General features: G+C 59.9%; 1 protein-coding gene across 1 annotated transcript; it reads left to right on the top strand.

Annotated features, from left to right (window-relative positions):
- Positions 1–1,957: 1,957 nt before the first annotated feature.
- On the top strand, positions 1,958–12,890 carry MEIS3 (Meis homeobox 3). Its single transcript, XM_070402915.1, is given in 19 exon segments — positions 1,958–2,035; positions 3,613–3,800; positions 4,248–4,290; positions 4,292–4,425; positions 4,523–4,559; positions 5,687–5,737; positions 5,900–5,932; positions 5,934–5,993; positions 5,996–6,022; positions 6,024–6,053; positions 8,183–8,294; positions 8,485–8,636; positions 9,354–9,359; positions 9,361–9,402; positions 9,404–9,432; positions 9,652–9,712; positions 9,821–9,902; positions 10,210–10,279; positions 12,443–12,890. Coding segments are annotated over 18 exon segments (1,149 nt in total). The 5' UTR covers positions 1,958–2,023; the 3' UTR covers positions 10,260–10,279; positions 12,443–12,890.
- Positions 12,891–18,439: the final 5,549 nt, after the last annotated feature.

Below are 18,439 nucleotides of genomic sequence, written 5' to 3'. Positions count from 1 at the left end.
CAGACCCAGTGATTGTGTGCACAATCTCGGGCACCCCCCCGCCCCCCAGCACTCACCTCTATTCAGACAGAAATACCGCCTGCGGTCACTCCTGCAACCGCCCCCGCCCCCCCCAATCCCCCGCTCCAGGCCTGGGTCAGACAGCCAGGTGCACGGACACAGCTGGACACACACACGACGCGCGCGCGCGCGCACACACATACACACACACGTGCGCGCGGGGCGGGGGGGGGGGGGGGGGAGTCCGTGCCTCCCAGGGGAGGGGAGTTAGGGGGCAGAGCAAGAAGAGAACTAAAATATGGGGGTTTGGTTACTTCCAGCCTCTGGTTCTCTCCTCTCCTGTTTCACAGTCAGCGAGAGGGAGAGAGGGTGAGGGGAGACGGCTGGAGAGAGGACCCGCGGGGAGGTGGGGGGGAGGGGAGGGAGGGACGGAGAGAGGCAGAGATGTGGGGGCAGAGATGGGAGACGAGACAGAGACAAAGGCGGAAAGAAAAGAGGAAAGAGAGAGGGGAAAGAGGGAGAGAGTCGAAGATGTAGAAAAAAATAGAGAACCAGGGAGATAGAGAGAGAGGCAGAGAAGGGCGCAGAGCGCGGAGGACAGGGGGACAAGGGGTCAGGGGGACAGGGGGTCAGGGGGTCAGGGGGTCAGGGGGGACAGGAGGACAGGGGGACAGGGGGTCAGGGAGACAGGGGGTCAGGGGGTCAGGGGGACAGGGGGACAGGGGGTCAGGGGGTCAGGGGGACAGGAGGACCGGGGACAGGGGGACAGGGGGGTCAGGGGGTCAGGGGGTCAGGGGGTCAGGGGGACAGGAGGACAGGGGACAGGGACAGGGGGACAGGGGGATCAGGGGGACAGGCAGGGGGACAGGGGGACAGGGGGCAGGGGACAGGGGGACAGGGGAGGGGACAGGGGGAGGGGTCAGGGGGACAGGGGGGACAGGGGGACAGGGCGGGGACAGGGGGGACAGGGGGTCAGGGGGACAGGGGGACAGGGGGTCAGGGGGACAGGGGGACAGGAGGACAGGGGGACAGGGGGGGACAGGGGGGTCAGGGGGGTCAGGGGGATAGGGGGAGAGGGAGTCAGGGGGGACAGGGGGACAGGAGGACAGGGGACAGGGGGGTCAGGGGGACAGGGGTCAGGGGGACAGAGGGACAGGGGGACAGGGGACAGGGGGACAGGGGGACAGGGGTCAGGGGACAGGGGACAGGGGGACAAGGGGGACAGGGGGGACAGGGGGACAGAGACCTGTGGCAGCCGAGGGAGAGGGGGAGGCAGAGACCCTGAGGCGGAAAGGGGGGGCAAGAGAGAGGAGGGCGGGAGGGGTGGGGAGATCGGACGCCGGGAGACTCAGCTACAAAGGCCGCCCGGTCCCGGCGTGGGGGGGGAGAGGGAAGGGGGAGGGGGAGGGGAGAGGAGGGGAGGGGAGGCGCGCCCGCCCCGCCCGCGCCGCCGGCGGACAGCGGGTTAAGCGTCTCCGCGGTGGAACTTCCGGCCGTGACCACAGAGAGAGGCAGAGCCGGGAGGCGGAGAGGGGCCGCCAGGGCCGCGGCACCCCCGGGCCGCCCACGCCGGGACCCGCACCCGCACCCGCCACCCGCGCCGCGCGGGGAGCCCCACCGCCCCCCTCGCCCCGGCCGGGCCCCCTCCTCCCCCACCCCCACCCCTCGGCCCTCGATCTGTGCGTCTGGAGCTGGTTCCGTTCTCCCGGGACCCGGGAAGGGACTGGGGGGCCCCAGGGAGGGGGCCCGGGGGCGCCCCTCCCAGCCCGCGCACCCCCTTCCCTCGAGGGCATGAGCCCCGGGCTGTGACCCCCGCGGGAGGGGGCGGGGGGGTCCATGCTCGCAGCCTCCGCTCCGCCGGGCGCGGCGCCGCTGACGGCGGCGGGGGCGGGGGGGCCGGGGCACCCAGCCTCCTGCCCCACCCCCTGGCGTCCGCGCCGCGGGGCCATCGGGGGACCCCTGGCGGCGCCCTCCTCGCGGGCCAGGCCCTGGAGGGACCCGGGAGCTGCCGCCGGATCAGCCCATGGCCCGGAGGGTAGGTCTGAGGGCGAGCACCCAGCCCGCCTTCCTTCGCCCCCATCCCCCCCATTACCCCCACCCCGGTGGGCGCTCCGGTCCCGTCCCTGCCCATCCGCCCTCCCCCGCCCTCCGGGTCTCTGCCTCCCTCTCCCGACCCCGCGGCCCCCGCTGTCCCTCCGGCTCCCCCTCCACCACAGGCCCTTCATCCCATCCCCTCGCTTCCTCCACTGCCCCCATCCTTCTCCCGCTGGACTTTTGTTCCAAGTCCTCGGGGGTTCGGGGGTGGGGGACGGTGCTGGGGGAGGTGGGGTCCCCCGCCCCTTTCTGTCCCGGGGACGCGCCGAGCGGAGGCGGCGGCGAGGAGGTGAGTGTGCGCCCAGGGCTGGAGGCGCAGGAGGATCGGGTGGTGCGGACAACCGCCCGGAGCCGCTGGAGCAACTTCAGGCTCCGAAGTTCGGGGAGGGGAGTGAAGGAGGGGGGGCAGACCCAGGGCCCCCCCGCGCCCCCGAGTCCCTTCGCCTCTTTAAGCCTCAGTTTCTGCATCTCCAAGGGAAGGGTGCGACCTGGGCGCTCGGAGTCCTGGGCTCCCAGCGCGTGTGCTCCTGGGATGACGGGGGCGCAGAGATCTCGCCCGCTGCCCGTGGGTTCTGGGGGACTGTTTGCAAAAGTGAGCTTGTGCGGGTGTGGGTTTTGGCGGTTCCCCTCCCTCCAACCCCACCCCATTCAACAAGAGTTGATTGAAATGTGTGCCAGGCACTGTGCGAAATGCCGCATTCATTCATTCATTCATTCATTCCTGAGCCTGGCAGTTGGCTCTGGCGTGTGTGTGTGTGTGTGTGTGTGTGTGTGTGTGTGTGTGTTGGACCCACCTGGTGAGTGGGCTGTGACTGGTTGTGCTTATTTGAAAACTGGAGTGAAATTGACGTGGGGGAGACTGTGCATTGGGTACAAGCCATGCACTGTTCCCTGGGAAGTGTCCGTAGTGACCATCTCTCTCTTCCCGCTGCATCCTCTCTGTCTCACCCTCTCCACTCTCCCCTCTGCCTCTTTGCACCTCTCTGGCCCCCTGTCTCTCTCTTTGCCTTTCTTTTTCTATTGCTCTCACCCTTCTCTCTCTCTCTCTCTCCCCCACTTCCTTCTGTCTTTCTCTAAAATCTGTCTCCAGGCCTTCCCCCCCTCCTTCCTCTCTTCCTCATTCTGTGAGGACCTGGCAGCTACCAGCCAGCTGATCCCTGACCCTCCTCCCCCCACACACCACACCCTGACCCTCAGGTCTGAAGACCTGGGTCTGTCTCTCTCCTCTGGACCTTCCTGCCCACACTTCAGGAGTCTCTGATGGGACGTCTGTCACAGGCCCAGGGTACAAGAGCAGGCCGTTGGACAGGGACCCTCAGTCCCACACAGCTCCATGGGGCACGGAGGGTCTTGGGGGGGGTGAGGGGCATGGATGGGGCACTTGGGGGCCAGTGTGGGTTCCTGTGAAGGGAGAGGAAGAGGGAGAGGGAGAAGGAGATGGAGTCTCCGGTCCAGGGCCAGGAGGGCTCTTGCTGGTGCTGATGCCCCCCTGGGCTCTTCCCTCCTGCCCTCCCCCAGTACGATGAGCTGCCCCACTACCCAGGCATCGTGGACGGCACTGCAACCCTGGCTGGCTTCTCGGAGCGGCACTGCCTCCCGCACCTGGAGCCCCTGGGCCCTTCGGCCCCCCACCGGCGCCTCCCCAGCCCCCGCCCCCGGGCCTGGGACAGTGATGGCCTGAAGCAGGAGAAGGATGAGATCTATGGGTGAGTGGGGGCAGGGCTGGGGGCTCCGTGGGTGGGTCCCAGAATTCAGGCCTTCCTCTCTGTTTCTTGGTCTCTCTAGAGACCAGCGGTTCTCAACCTGTGAGTCGCGACCCCTTTGGCGGGTCGGACGACCCTTTCACAGGGGTCGCCTAAGACCATCCTGCCTATCAGATATTTACATTACGATTCATCACAGTAGCAACATGACAGTGATGAAGTAGCAACGGAAAATATTTTATGGTTGGGTCACAACATGAGGAACTGAGAAGCGTTGAGAACCACTGCTCTAGACTGTTTTTCTCTCTCTCTCTCTCTCTGGCTGTATCTCACTCTGGTTCTCTCTCTCCAACTCTTCCCTCTGGGTCTCCCCTCTCCTCCCGGTTGCTCCGAGTTTCAAAGACCCCGGCCCTCCCCTCATGAGGTGTCTCCTCTCCTGCTCCCTCGCAGACACCCGCTCTTCCCGCTGCTGGCCCTGGTCTTTGAGAAATGCTGAATTGGCCACCTGCTCACCCCGTGATGGGGGCCGGGGCCGGGCTGGGAGCACGCCCTGGGCGGTGAACGTCTGCTCCTCCGATTCCTTCAACGAGGACATCGCAGCCTTTGCCAAGCAGGTGGGCAGCCGCCTGCGTGCAGCCAGGCCCCCGGACAGCAGGGAGGGCAGGCGGGAGACAGGTGTGCCCGCCCCTGGCCTCTCTCTTCCCCCCCAGGTCCGCTCCCGAGAGGCCCCTCTTCTCCTCCAACCCAGAGCTGGACAATCTGGTGAGGCTGGGCCCCCCCGCCCCCACAATGCCCGCTCCTGCACGGGGGTCTCCTGTCCCGCCCTCCATAGCCTTGGGATTGGTTGGGGGACCCACATTTTCACACAGTGAAGACTGTTGCCCCTTTACAATGCGGTATGGCCTAGACTTGAGAGCGCAGACCAGTGGCTCGAGTTCGAAGCCAAGTTCTGCCACAGCCTGGCTCTGTGAGCCAGGGACAAGTACAGTGGGGCCTTGACTTACGAGTGTCCCGACTAACAAGTTTTTTGAGATATCAGCTGTCTCTCAGCCGATTTTTTGCATTGAGTTGACAGAGTAATTTGAGTTAACGAGCTCCTTAACGAGCTCGGTCTCAGAACGAATTAAACTCGTAAGTCAAGGCCCCACTGTAGTTCGGTCTCCCTGCGCCTCCGTTTCCTCATCTGTAATGTGCATCTAGTAGTCATTGCTACCTCGAAGGGCCTCTGGTGAGGATTTAATGAGTTAACGAGAGTCAAGAGCCTAGAACAGTGCCTGGTGCAGACTCGCCGCGCAGGAGCTGTTCTGCGGGAGAACAGAGCTCACCCCGCAAATGAGTGCGGGGACTGAGCTGCAAAAGGAGAGACAGAGGGAGAGCCAAGAAAGAGAAGAGAGGAAAGGGAGGGAGAGGGAGGAATGCCCTGGCTTCTTTCAGGGCCCAGCTCCCGCCGGCGCTTCCTATTGGTGGAGCCCTTTGGCAAAGGACTCTGGGAAATGTAGTTCGCAGGTGCCGGGTGGGCCCCAGAGCAGAGGGCAAGCAGGCCAAGGAGAGGGCGTTGTTATTGTAGCTTCCCTGTGTTCGCGCCTCTTGTGATGGATCCTTTCCTGTCTCTTGCACCGCTCGCTTCTCTTTGTCTCCGACACAATCCGACGCTGTTCCCGGATCGGGGCCTCCATCTCCGATCTCTAATTCTCTCTGCGCCTGTCTCTTTGTCTTGGTGTCTCTCTTTGCTCCGTCTCTCTGTCCTTGTCATTCTATCTCCCTCTTTCTCTCCCTCTGTCTCTTCTCTTCCCTCTTTCTCCCCCCTCCTCCTCCTCCTCTCCCTTCTTCTCTCTTTTGCTCCGTCTCTCTCCCTCCGCCCCTCTGCCCTCTCCTGTCTCTGTTTTCAGATGATACAGGCCATCCAGGTGCTCCGGTTCCACCTGCTGGAGCTGGAGAAGGTGAGTGCTTCTCACTCCCCCGCGTCCCCCCCGCCCCCTCTCGTCGCCCGTCCCTCCCCCTCAGGCCCCTCCACTCCCCCTCAGGCTCTCTCCCCACCCCCGTTCCCATTCACCCCAGCCCTGGCCCCCGGGTGGCCCCCCCAGTACCCCGTGCCCCCTCAGGTCCACGACCTGTGCGACAACTTCTGTCACCGGCTACATCACCTGCCTCAAGGGAAAGATGCCCATCGACCTGGTCATCGAGGATCGGGACGGAGCGGCTGCAGGGAGGATCTCGAGGACTACCCCGGCCTCCTGCCCCAGCCTCCCGGACCAGGTGGGCCGGCGCGGGCACCAGGCATCGCCTGCAACCGGAGCCAGCCAGGCAGCGGGGTTACAGCATGAGGACACGCACACACACACACACACACACACACACACACACACATACACAAACACTACCTGACCGCCTAACAGTCTCCCTACAGCGGGTGTGCACACACCCCGTGCCACTCCGTCTCTGAAACGGACTGTGGTTTCATCAACAACCACACGACAGCCCAGCCACGTGGATCCCAACCAGGGCCCACACCCTCAAGACGGTCCGCCCTCTCACACACCCAGCAATTATGCAGCACGACACCCTCCACCCAGGTACAGGCGTGCGGCCATGCCCCAACCGGGACTTGGGTGTGCCTCACGCTAGTCACAGATGGGCCCAGGGACCCTCTGCCACAGCCCATAGTATCCATCCACTCGGCGAGAGCCACCTGCATGTGACACTTGGCTACAGCTTAGTCGGAGACACAGCCATAGTCCTCATCTTTTAAAAAATATATATATTTTATTGATTTCAGAGAGGAAGGGAGAGAAAGCTGGAAAAATAAAAATATGAATGATGAGAGAGGATCATTGATTGGCTGCCTCCTGCATGCCCCCCACTGGGGATCGAGCCCACAACCTGGGCACATGCCCCGCCCTGGAATCGAACCGTGATCTCCTGGTTCATTGGTCGATGCTCAGACCACACAGGCCCAGGCCATATTCCTTATCTTCACACAACCCCGACTCCCTCCCTCAACAGTTACCACCCAATATAGTCACTGAGCTGCCCACCGCGGGAGCAGGAACCAGGACAACTGCACACAGTCTCACAAATAGGACAACCTACAGCCACACACTGGATGGGTAGTCAGATACAGCCCCTGGCCATCCCCGAGAGCGACAGCCACCTCAGAACCCACTGCATGTCTCAGCTCCACCATGTCACAACCACGCCTCAGCCACCTCCCATCCAGTGACAACCAGGCCATGTAGGCACTCGCACTATCACAGTCTCAGGCCAGCTTCACGCACCCCAGCGCGGAGGCTCACCCACAGCAGTGGATCGAATCCAGCACTGGAACCGCTGCAGGGGACAGTCACGTCCACCCTGAAGCTTCAGACCCGATGCCCCTGCAGCTCACACACAAGCCCCCTCCAGGCACCAGGCACGCAATTGCACACACAGGACGAGCCTGCGGAAGGCTTCCCTGAGCCGGTGTCCCGGGCTGTGCTCTGCAGGCCTCAGAGGGCGGGTCCTGTGGGGAGGGGCTGTTCACAGGCAGCGGGCAGGTTGAGAGCCATCCCTGGGCAGGCCAGGCACCCAGGGCTCCTGGGGCTGTCTGCATCCCTCCCACACATTCCAATCTGCCTCCCAACATTGAACTGAACGTTAAGCCGAATGACAAAGAAGTCATGGTGCCGTGTCCATGCGGGTGGCTTGGCCTCCGGGGACTCGGAGCTGGGGCAGAGGGTGAGCCCAACACCTGGTCAAGTTCCTCAAGGAGTTTGGATAGAGAAAGCACAGTCCTGGACTCCGGGTCTGCAGTTCTGAGACCCCCAAGTCTAAACACTGAAAGCTGTTCCCTCTCCCCCTCCCCCTGTGCCCATAAGTTTAATGCAAACTCATTTGGCAGCAAAATCTGACCTGAACTAATGTGAGGCTATTTATAGCTTTATTTATTCCACCTAGTTAAATATCCATCCATTTTGCTGCAGAAATGTTAATGAGCTTGATGACGAGGTTATGGCCAGACCCCGCTGGGGGTGGCAGGGAAGTACACGGTGTGTGCGCTGTGCGCTGACTTACTGTCTAAAAGTGTGACCAGTTCTGAATTCGGAACTGCCTCCGGCCCCACGGACCACAGATAAGGTGCCATAGGTCCGTGTAAACTCATCCTTACTGAGTGACTGCTGTGCCTTCGTGTAAATTAACGCCCTGAGTTTCCACACTCTGTGAGGTGGGGACCAGGATAGTCTTCCATTATTCCAGTTGGGGAAACCGAGGCACGGGGAGGGGAGGTGACCTGCCCAAGGTCACGCAGCCAGGGGAGAGGCAGGGACAGGCCTTCCTCCCAGAAGCCCCAGCCCCCAGAGCCCGTGGTCTTAGCTACTGTGCGGTGACTTCCAACTCCTGTTTCCTAGAATAATTCCTGGCTTAGGGACCAGGAAGACAGCGGGTCTGTGCATCTGGGGGACCCCGGGACCTTCCAGCGGGGCCTGGCCTCCCAGAGTGGGGACAACTCCAGTGACCCAGGTGAGAAGTTCGGGAGGCAGGGGGAGTAGAAGGGAAATGCGGAGCCAGCCTGAGGACTGAAGTTAGACAGCAAGTGGGACTGCCAAGGGGGCCGGGGGTGGGGGGGGAGTGTCTTGGGTGAGGGTTCCGGGCCTCCGGTTTCGCACCCTCACGTCCACAAGCACAGCACGCCCCGCCCCTCCCCCCTCAGGAGACGGACTGGACACCAGCGTGGCCTCCCCCCAGCTCTGGGGGGGGAGGACGAGGAGCTGGACCCCGAGCGGCCGGCGGAACAAGAAACGGGGCATCTTCCCCAAGGTGGCCACGAACATCATGAGAGCCTGGTTGTTCCAGCACCTCTCGGTGAGAGCCCTCCCCCGGGGGCGGGGCACAGAGACGGAGGCCCGGAGACACCCAGAGACGGGAGACTGAGGCAGAGAGCATTGAGGGGGGGGTGTCCAGGAGGGGGGGGAGCTGGGCAGGAAAAAGCCTCCTGTGTGCCAGGTGCTGCTCAGGGCTCTTAACTCACTCAGCCCTCCCCAACCCACCCACCCCGAGCGACTGACCATCTGCCCTTCTGGCCACCCCACCCATCCATCAGCCACCCGCCAGCCAGCACGACTCTGTGGGGGCAGGGCTGCCTCACCTCCCTTCTGCAGAGGAGAGAGGAGCCCAGATGGACAAGGAGAGAACGAGTCACAGGGGAAGGGGGGAGGGGGAGAGAGGCATGGAGAACGAGAAAGTGGGGCAGGGAGAGCCGTGCCCAGGGCCCGTGCGGGGCTCAGAGGCCCGGGCTGGGTTTTGCCTCCCTTCGGGGCCATGGAGCCCTGTCCCCAGCTCCGTCTTCCCCAATGAGAGCTGGCCAATTAGCCTCAATTGCTGGAGGAGGCGGGGCGCCCACGGGCCTAATTGCCCGAAGCTTGGCTCTGCTTCCCTGGCGGGGCCTCGGGGAGCACGCGGGAAGCTCGGACCGACGCTCGCTGGCTCTTCCGGCCCCTGCCCCGGCCTGGGCTCGCTAGCCGGCCTCGGGGGACCAGCTGGTGGCCCGGCAGGCAGGGTGACTCTTGCTGGTGCCCACAGCACCCGTAACCCCTCGGAGGAGCAGAAGAAACAGCTGGCGCAGGACACGGGGGCTCACCATCCTGCAAGTCAACAACTGGTGAGGGGCCCCCGGTGGCTGGGGCGGTGCGTGGGGAGCCTGGGGCGGGAGGCCGGGCGCTGTCCGCGGTGCTGAAGGAGACCGCGGAGGCCCGGGGAGACCTGCGCCTTCTCCTCCCATGCCAGCCCTCTCTTCCAGCTCTCTCTGTCTCTGTGCTCACCTCTGCCTCTCCCCTGCACCCCTCCTCCATGTCCATACCCCCCCCTCCCCCCGCTCCAGGTTCATTAACGCCCGGAGACGCATCGTGCAACCGATGATAGACCAATCCAACCGCACAGGGTACCAGGAGGAGGTGGGGAGAGAGGGCCTAGTGCTCCCCGAGGAGGGTCAAAGCCCGGACCCAGGCACCCTGGGGCTCAGGCTGCACCCCTAAACCCCTCCCGCAGGGCAGGGTGCAGCCTTCAGCCCAGAGAGCCAGCCCATGGGGGGCTACACAGAAACACAGCCACACATGACTGGCAGGCCGCCAGGTAAGGCTCCGCCCCTTCACTAAGCCACACCTCCAGCACCAGGCCCCTCCTCTACTGAAGGTGCCGCACCTTCTGGGTTTACGGTCATGAATAATGAAGACAGGGCCTCATTTGCATAACAGGGGTGCCGATTTCCGGGTGCCCACCTATGGGAAGGCTCCACTTTTCCTTAAATGACCAGCATGGTCTTGAACAATGGCTCAGTCCTGTCCCGATGGAGGAATCCCCTGGGTCAGAAAGGGGCGAGAGGGACTGTGGTGCCTATGGGTGCCTGGTGAGGACCCGCTAACCCTCTTTTGTCTTCCAGGATCTATGGGGATGAGTGTGAACTTGGAAGGAGAGTGGCATTACCTGTAGAGGCAGGACTCAGGAGAAGTGTGAGTGTCCAATGCCAGGGCTGCTGGGCTGGGGGCTGTGCAACTCTGTGAGGCCTGTGGACTCCAATCATGGACCACCCAGAGCAGGGCAGCGTCGGTCCCTGAACCGAGGGTTCTCCAAGGCTTGGGGGGAAGGTGATTCATCCACGCCAATCCATCCCATCTATACATACATGCATACTAGTACACACATGTCCTGAAACGCTGCAGGTAGAGTCTGCTCTTGTTTTTTTTTTAATACATCTTTATTGATTTCAGAGAGGAAGGGAGAGGGAGAGAGAGATAGAAACATCAATGATAAGAGAGAACCATTGATTGGCTGCCTCCTGCACACCCCCTACTGGGGATTGAGCCCGCAACTCCGCATGTGCCCTTGACTGGAATCTAACCTGGGACCCTTCAGTCCGCAAGCCGACGCTCCATCCACTGAGCCAAACCAGCTAGGGCGGGCCTGCTCTTGAGAAAGATTCTGTGCTTGTGAGGAAGTGGACATCAGAAACCAGTGCCACCGTTGAAACAATAAAACACAGGTTGACCAAAGGAGGGAGTCATCTGCTGTCTCAGATATCAGGGAAGATTTCATGGGGGAAGTGGCTTCTGGGCAGGATATTGGAGCATGAATAGGAATCCCTGGGTAGAAGTTAGGGGCAAAGTAATAGGACACATTCTCTTATTCTCCCAGGTCTTAAGGTTTTAGGGTTTCCTTCTTCACAACAACCCCAAGAGGGAGAAACTATTATTATTTCCATTTTACAGGTGAGAAAACTGAGGCTCAGAGAGAAGAGCTCAGTTGCTGCAGGTTCATTCAGCTCAGAAAAGCAAAGGGAACAGTATGTGCAAAGGCTGAGGGTTGAGAGGCTACCTGGACTTTCTGAAGCATAGATCAGATCTTGATCCTCTCTGCATTAAACCTTCTGTGGCTCCCTAGTGCCCTCTGATGAAGTTGAAATTCTTAGTTTAGCATTCATTCATTCATTGATTCATTCAATACACATTCCCTGAGCACCTCTGTGCCTGGCCCTGTGCTGGGTGATGCTGGGAACATGGCAGTCACCTTGACAGCCCCAGCCCTGCCCTTGTGGGGCTCACAATCCAGTGGGGGAGACAGACCCATCTCAGAGAGTGATGACCCAGAGTGGGCAGGGTGGGATGAGGGAGCTCAGGAGTTGGAGGAGCGCAGAGAAGACATCAGACCCAGGCTGGTGAGATTCAGGGAGTGCTTCCTGGAGGAGGGGACTTTGGAGCTGAGACAGGAAAATAGGAGGAGTGAGGCAGGGGAAGAGGGAACAGCATATGCAAAGGCCCAGCGCACTAGAACTTCAAGGCTGTGAAACAGCCCCCTCCCCACCCCACACACATGAGGAGAGACGTCTGAGCTGGCGAGTTGATAATAAATTCAGGTCCAGCAGAAAGGCCGGGAGATGGGAGTGGAGCCTTGGGAGGGCTTAGGCATGAGGGCACTGGAGGCCTGAGCCCCGGGCAGAGAGAGACGGACAGGTTTGTTCAGAGCCTGGCTGGTCAGTGGGGGTCTCAGCTCTGCTCTGACCGCCAGTGGACAGGCGTGGCCTGGGAGCTTCTCATCCTACTTCCCCCGGGGGCGGGGCGGGGGGGAGGCCTGCATTTTCTCCCCTCGCCTACTCTTGTCTTTTTCTCTTTATCTCCCTCTCTCTTTGTCCTTCTCTCTTGGTCTTAACTCTCTCCTTATCTCTCTTTCCAGCGCTGTCTCTCTCCCTCTATTTTGTTCTGATTCCCTCTCTCTCCCTCTCTCTCTCCCCCTCTCTCCTCCCCTCTCCCCCTCTCTCTATCTCTTCCTCTCTCTCTCTTCCTCTCTTTCTTCTTCTTCTTCTTCTTCTTCTTCTTCTTCTTCCTCTTCCTCTCCTTCTCCTCCTCCTCTCCTCCTCCTCCTCCCCCTCCTCCTCCTCCTCCTCCTCCTCCTCCTCCTCCTCCTCCTCCTCCTTCTTCTTCTTCTTCTTCTTCTTCTTCTTCTTCTTCTTCTTCTTCTTCTTTCTCTCTCTCTCTCTCTCTCTCTCTCTCTCTCTCTCTCTCTCTCTCTCTCTCCATCTCTCTCACTGTGGGGCTGGTGGGGATTACTCAGAAGGGCTGACATGGGGGCGCCAGGTCCCTCCCCACCTCCTGACGTGGCCTCTCGTCCCCTCTCCGCAGACTCCAGCTTCTGAACTGTGACCAGCAGGCTAACACCTGGCTCCGGTCCCACCTCTGGCTTCAGGACCCCATCTCCTACGGCCCTCCCACTCAACGCCTACCTCCCTGGGGCCCCGCCAGGACACGGGGGGCCTGAGCACCTGCTGGGGGGTCTCTCAAGGACAAAGACAAGGCCTCTAGGCTCTGTGCCCCACTTCTGCCCTCACCGCTGCCAGGAACCCGAGCTGAGATCTGGGTCCTCAGAAGATGGTGGCTGGGGTCCCCCACCTCCAGGACAGAGAGGGCATTGGGGTGGGCTGGGGCCGTCAGGGGAGGAGGGTCACCTGGATCCGATATTTGGGGAGGTTCCCTTCATCCTCCCAGCCCACCCCCCTCCTGTCTCCTCCTACCTCCCTTCTCTAATGTCTTCTACTTTTTTTTTAATGATAAAGTCTTAAAAACAAAAAGCTACCAATTTGAGTTCTGATATGTTTGTTTTTATTGATTTTTAGAGAAAGAGGAAGGAAGAGGGAGAGAAACATCGATGTGAGTGAAACATTGATTGGCTGCCTCCTGCATGCTCCCTACCAGGGATCCAGTCTACAACCTGGGCATATGCCCTGACCGGGAATTTAACCAGCAACCTTTCAGTGCACAGGATGGCACCCAACCCACTGAGGCATACTGACCAGAGCCAATTTGAGTCTTTGTGTCTCTTCTAAGATTCAAATTCTCATCAATTTGAAGCTCATAGAGCACTCATTACAATGACAATTCATACTCTTTATCCTGCTCTGCCGTTGGGCACTCCATATGTATCAGTCAGCTATTGCTGTGTAACAAACAATCCCTAGACTTTGTGGCTCAAAACGCCCACTACTTTTTAGCTCATCATTTTATGGGTTGATATATTTTTTAAAAATATATATTTTATTGATTTTTTTACAGAGAGGAAGGGAGAGGGATAGAGAGTTAGAAATATCAATGACAGAGAAACATCGATCAGCTGCCTCCTGCACACCCCCTACTGGGGATGTGCTTGCAACCAAGGTACATGCCCTTGATTGGAATCAAACCTGGGACCCTTCAGTCCTCAGGCCGACACTCTATCCACTACGCCAAGCTGGTTAGGGCTGGGTTGATATCTTAAACTGGGCTCAGCGAGGCAGGTCTTGTGGTTTCAGTAGGGCTCTCTTGTGTGTCTGTGGCAGGGACAGGTCCACAAGGGGGCTCTGCTTCTGGGGGTCAGTTTTTCTGGCAGCAGGGGCAACAGGACCACGTGGTAACATCAGCCAGCAGGCTGTTGAGTTTGTTCACATGGAGGCTTGATTGGACTCCAAGAGAGAGAGCAGAAGGGCCCAAGCCCCTGAGAGGCCCCCGCTCAGATCTGGCTCACGTTTATCATCCCTTAGCCATGGAAAGTCTCAAGGCCAGCCCAAGGGGAAATAGACTCTACCCTCCTTGGGAGGAGCTGTAAACTTGAATTATAAGGGAGGTGGATTCTGGGAGAGATGAGGAATGGGGGCCAATCCTGCATCAGTCTCCCACACTGTGGCTCCAGTTACCTTCTCCATCTGTCCCATGGGAGACGGGCAGGCTGGGCACGATCAGCCTCACCCGTGGAGAGCGGTGCCCACAGACCTGGGTTCAAATCCCGCCTCTGGAACATAATAGCTGTGGTACCTTGGACAAGTGACCTCACTTCTCTGGGTCTCAGTTTCCACATCTGGAAAGTGGGGGTAGTAGCCACACCCACCTCACCGTCTTTCGTGCTGATGAGCGGAGGTTTGGCAGGGGACGTGCTGAGAACAGCGCCGCCTGGCACGCCGTAAGCACTCAAAGTCACGAGTCCTTCTCTGTAACTAGAGAAACCGTAGCCCAGAGCTGAGGGCTGCCTGGAAACAGGTAAGGAGCGGAGAGAGCAGTTCTGAGACTCAACGGCCTTCACCTGTCGTTCGTTCATTCATTTGGGCCCCAGGTATTTCCGGGGCACACTCTCTGCTCATCACTTCAGTGAACAAACCAAACCCCTGCCCTCGGGGAGCTGAGGTGGCGGTGGGGGGGGGCATGGGGAGACCCGCGTGGGCCGTGTAAATGAGTGCGTCCTGGGGTCTGCTAGAAGCTGGCGGGGGCGCAGGGTAGGGGATACACTTTACGCGTTTATTTACCCTTTGCTAGTGCGCATGAGCCAGGCTGTTCTAGGCGCTGTATCCTTCCCACCCGGTAAACCACCGTTCAGTCCCAGGAGGTGGGACGATCACTGTCCCGTTCCCGGAGGAGAAAACCAAGGCCCAGAGAGGTGGAGCCACGTGCCCAGGGTCACACAGCCGGAGAATGTGATTCTCTATGAGAACCAGGACTGCCTGGCCGCTTCGGAGCCTGTGTGCTAACCACTCTGCTCAATGGCCTCTCATTAAAAAAAAAAAATTAGAATCTAGCCCTAGCCGGGTTTGCTCAGTGGTTAGAGCGCCGGTCTGTGGACTGAAGGGTCCTGGGTTTGATTCCAGTCAAGGGCACGTGCCTGGGTTGCGGGCTCGATCCCCAGTGGGGGGCCTGCAGGAGGCAGCTGATCAATGATTCTCTTATCATTGATGTTTCTACCTCTCTCTCTCTCTCAACTTCCTCTCTGACATCAATAAAAATATATTTTAAAAATATAGCCCTAACCGGTTTGGCTCAGTGGATAGAGCGTCGGCCTGCAAACTGAAGGGTCGAAGGTTCGATTCCGGTCAAGGGCATGGACCTGGGTTGCAGGCACATCCCCAGTGGGGAGTGTGCAGGAGGCAGCTGATCGATGTTTCTCTCTCATCAATGTTTCTCACTCTCTATCCCTCTCCCTTCCTCTCTGTAAAATATCAATAACATATATTTAAAAAAAAATATGTAGAATCTAGCCCCCTCCCCCGCTCCCCCCCCCGCCCCCCCCCCCCCCCCCCCGCAGGTGGCTCAGTTGGTTGGAGTGTTGTCTTGTGCACCAAAGTTTGAGGGCTAGATCGTCCGCTGGGGGTGTGCAGGAGGCAGCCAATCTCTCTCTCTCTCTCTCTCCCTGCCTCCCTTCCTCGCTCTCTAAAATCAATAAAAACATATATATCCTTGAGTGAGGATGAAAAGAAAATAGAATCTAAGACTCTGTGATTTTTAAAGGGCCCACCACGAACTAGTTTCTGGGTTAGAGACTGTTGTGGTGACTGGTTACTGTTTACCTCCCCCCAAACTCCCCAGGACTGAAGGGGGTGGGTGAGGAATAGACAGCAGGAAGGACTTCCACCCTGAGCCCCCCTTGAAGGCCTGTGGGGACGGGTTATGGGGAGGGGGGCCGCACTGGACCCAGGCCTGACTCCTGGGAATCGGGGGGCTGCTAAGGGGGAGGGGAGGGGCACCCCCTCCTCCCCCTCCTTCTCCCGGCGCCTGGAAATGCCTCTCACTTAATTCTCTCTAATTAAACCAATTGGATGTGCCTGGGGAGGAGGGGAACTGGGCGGGAGGTTAATTGTAACTAAAAATACCTCGCCCACTTCCTGGGGTGAGGAGCCAGCGGGTTCCGGGGCAGCCCGGGAAGTGAGTGGGCCGAGCAGGATGGCCCGGGGGTAAGTGGGGACCCCACCGGGGCCTGCGGTCCGAGGGGTGGCCCGGGTGTGCTGTGGGCAGGGCCAGGCCGTCGCGGGGTCGGTGCCTGTGTGACATGGTGTGGTGGCTGCTGGGGTCCGTGGGCAGCTGTAGGGAGGGCTGTGGGGCTAGTGGGCGCCGCCAGGAGCCTGGCCACAGCTGCGCCTGCTGCTGAACCGGGTGTGGGTGTCCCCGAGGAATGTCGGGGTCCCTGGCCGGCTGCCACGCTGCGCTTTGGGGGAGGGTGTGTGTGTGTGTGGCTTGGTGACTCCGGGCGTTGCTGTGTGTCTGGGTGGGATTGTGGCAATGCGGGTCTTCATAGCGGCACCTCCTTCTGTGTGTCCATGGCAGTGCCCCTCTCTGTGTGGCCGTAGCCTCTTGTGAATTGTGTGCCCAGGACACTGATCCTCCAGCTCAGACGCCATCGGAGTGTGGCACCTCCGGGGGGCGCTGGGGAACCGGGAAGGCGCTTGCTTTGTGGCAGCTTTGGGGGGGGGGCGGGGGGGGGGGAGAGAGAGAGAGAGAGAGAGAGAGAGAGAGAGAGAGTTCCCAGACGGTGAAATCCATCCACTTAGAGCAGTGGTTCTCAACCTTGGCTGCACATGAGAATCACCTGGGAATCTTTTTAAAATCCTGATTTCTGGGCCTCATCCTCCGGAAATTCTGTTTCTTTGTTACTAATGTTGCGGCCCCACCCCATCACAAAGAAACAGAATTTCGGGAGGATGGGGCCCAGAAATCAGGATTTTAAAAAGATTCCCAGGTGATTCTCACGTGCAGCCAAGGTGAGAACCACTGCTCTAAAGTGTGAGCTTGGACGGCTTCACATCCGCCGCCGAGTTGTGCCTGTGTCACCACAATCAGCCAGAAAGAAACCGTCCACCCTCGGCAGACACCCCCCTCGGCCCCCAAACCCAGGCCACCACCGGTCCACTTCCTGCCTCTGGGGATGCGCCTGTTCCGGCGTTTCATTCCCGGGGACTCTTACACTACAGGGTCTTTCGTGGCTCCTCTCACTCGGCGTGTTTTCGAGATTCATCCGTGTGGCGTGTCGGTGCTTCGTCCCTTTTCATGGCCGAGTAATACTCCGTTGTCTTGGGAGGCTTTTGAGCAGATGAAGGATAGGGCTGGGTGCGTGCTTTGCCCCGTGGGCTGCCCCGGGGAGGGCGGGTTCGAGGGGATTGAAATGTGTCCCCAAAGAGATAGACTGAAGTCCTGATTCCAGGGCGGGACTGTGACCTAATTTGGAAATTGGGTCTTTGCCGATGACGGAGTTAAGACCAGCTCCTATGATGAGCCCTGATCTAGTATGACTGTGTCCTTACGAGTCAGGGGAACTGGGGCAGCGACAGGCACACAGAGAGAAGGCCAGTGACGACGGGGGACCCAGCGATGCGGCCGTGAGCCGAGGGACACGCACTGGCCAGCCCAGACGCTGGAAGAGGTCAGGGGGGGCTCCCTGCAGGTTTTGGGTCGGTGGGGGGTGGGGGGGGGGGGCACGGCCCTGCCCACGGATCTTGATTTTGGACTTCTAACCTCAAGAACTTCCAGAGAAGTTTTGGATGCTCTGAGTCACCCATGCATGGCACTGTGTCTGGCAGCCTTGGGAAGCTGACACGGGGCATGAGTGGGGCTGGGAAGATGGAGGAGCCAGGCCAGGGTGGGGATGTGGGAGGGGAGGAGGGGGCAGACTCAGAATTACTCAGGAAGTTGGGTGGAGAAAGAATATCAGGAAACAGGGCCACTTTTCAGAGAGGAGGGCGCCATCAAAGGAATGTGTCACCTGGCAGGCAGGGGTGGGGGTGGGGGGGATTGGGGGGGGCAAAACACATCTGAGATGAGGACCAGAGTCACAGTTGCAGGTCACCATTGACCTTGAAGGAACAGTTTCGGGGGAGAGGGGGCGGGGGAGGCAGGGGCCTGACAGAGAGGGGGTGGGAGACGGGAGGTGAGGACGGAGACCTCCGTGTGAGCCCACAGGGTTCATCTCGGGCGAAGCCGGAGACCACCCCAGGTGTACTTCCTGGTGATCAGCACACTGAGCTGTGGTCCGTCCCAGGTGAGCCCATGAGGGCATGGCGACCCACAAACAAATGAGAAAGCTCTTGTTAAAAAAACAAAAAGGAAACCAAACTTGGGGACGGATCGGATGCAGTCAGCAAGAGGGGAAAAATCCACATCATCTACATCTGCACTGGATTCCCCCTTGAGAACTGGTCCCGTTCCTCTCATGTCACAGATGAGGGACCGGCCGGCACATCTTGGTTCCTCTCGGGTGCGTCGGGGCGACTGCAGCTGCTGGTGCTGAGACCATGCACACGTGTCCGCCATTCCCAGCTCATGAGGTGGGACTTTATTCTCCCCATTTCACAGATGGGGAACAGATGCAAGGGGGGTGACAGTGCCTTCCCT

Source organism: Myotis yumanensis, unplaced genomic scaffold (genome assembly GCF_028538775.1).
Source record: "Myotis yumanensis isolate MYYU_CA2020_CCGP unplaced genomic scaffold, mMyoYum1.0.hap1 SCAF_111, whole genome shotgun sequence".
Taxonomy (NCBI): Eukaryota; Metazoa; Chordata; class Mammalia; order Chiroptera; family Vespertilionidae; genus Myotis; species Myotis yumanensis.
This window is presented reverse-complemented; position numbering and strand designations above follow the sequence as displayed.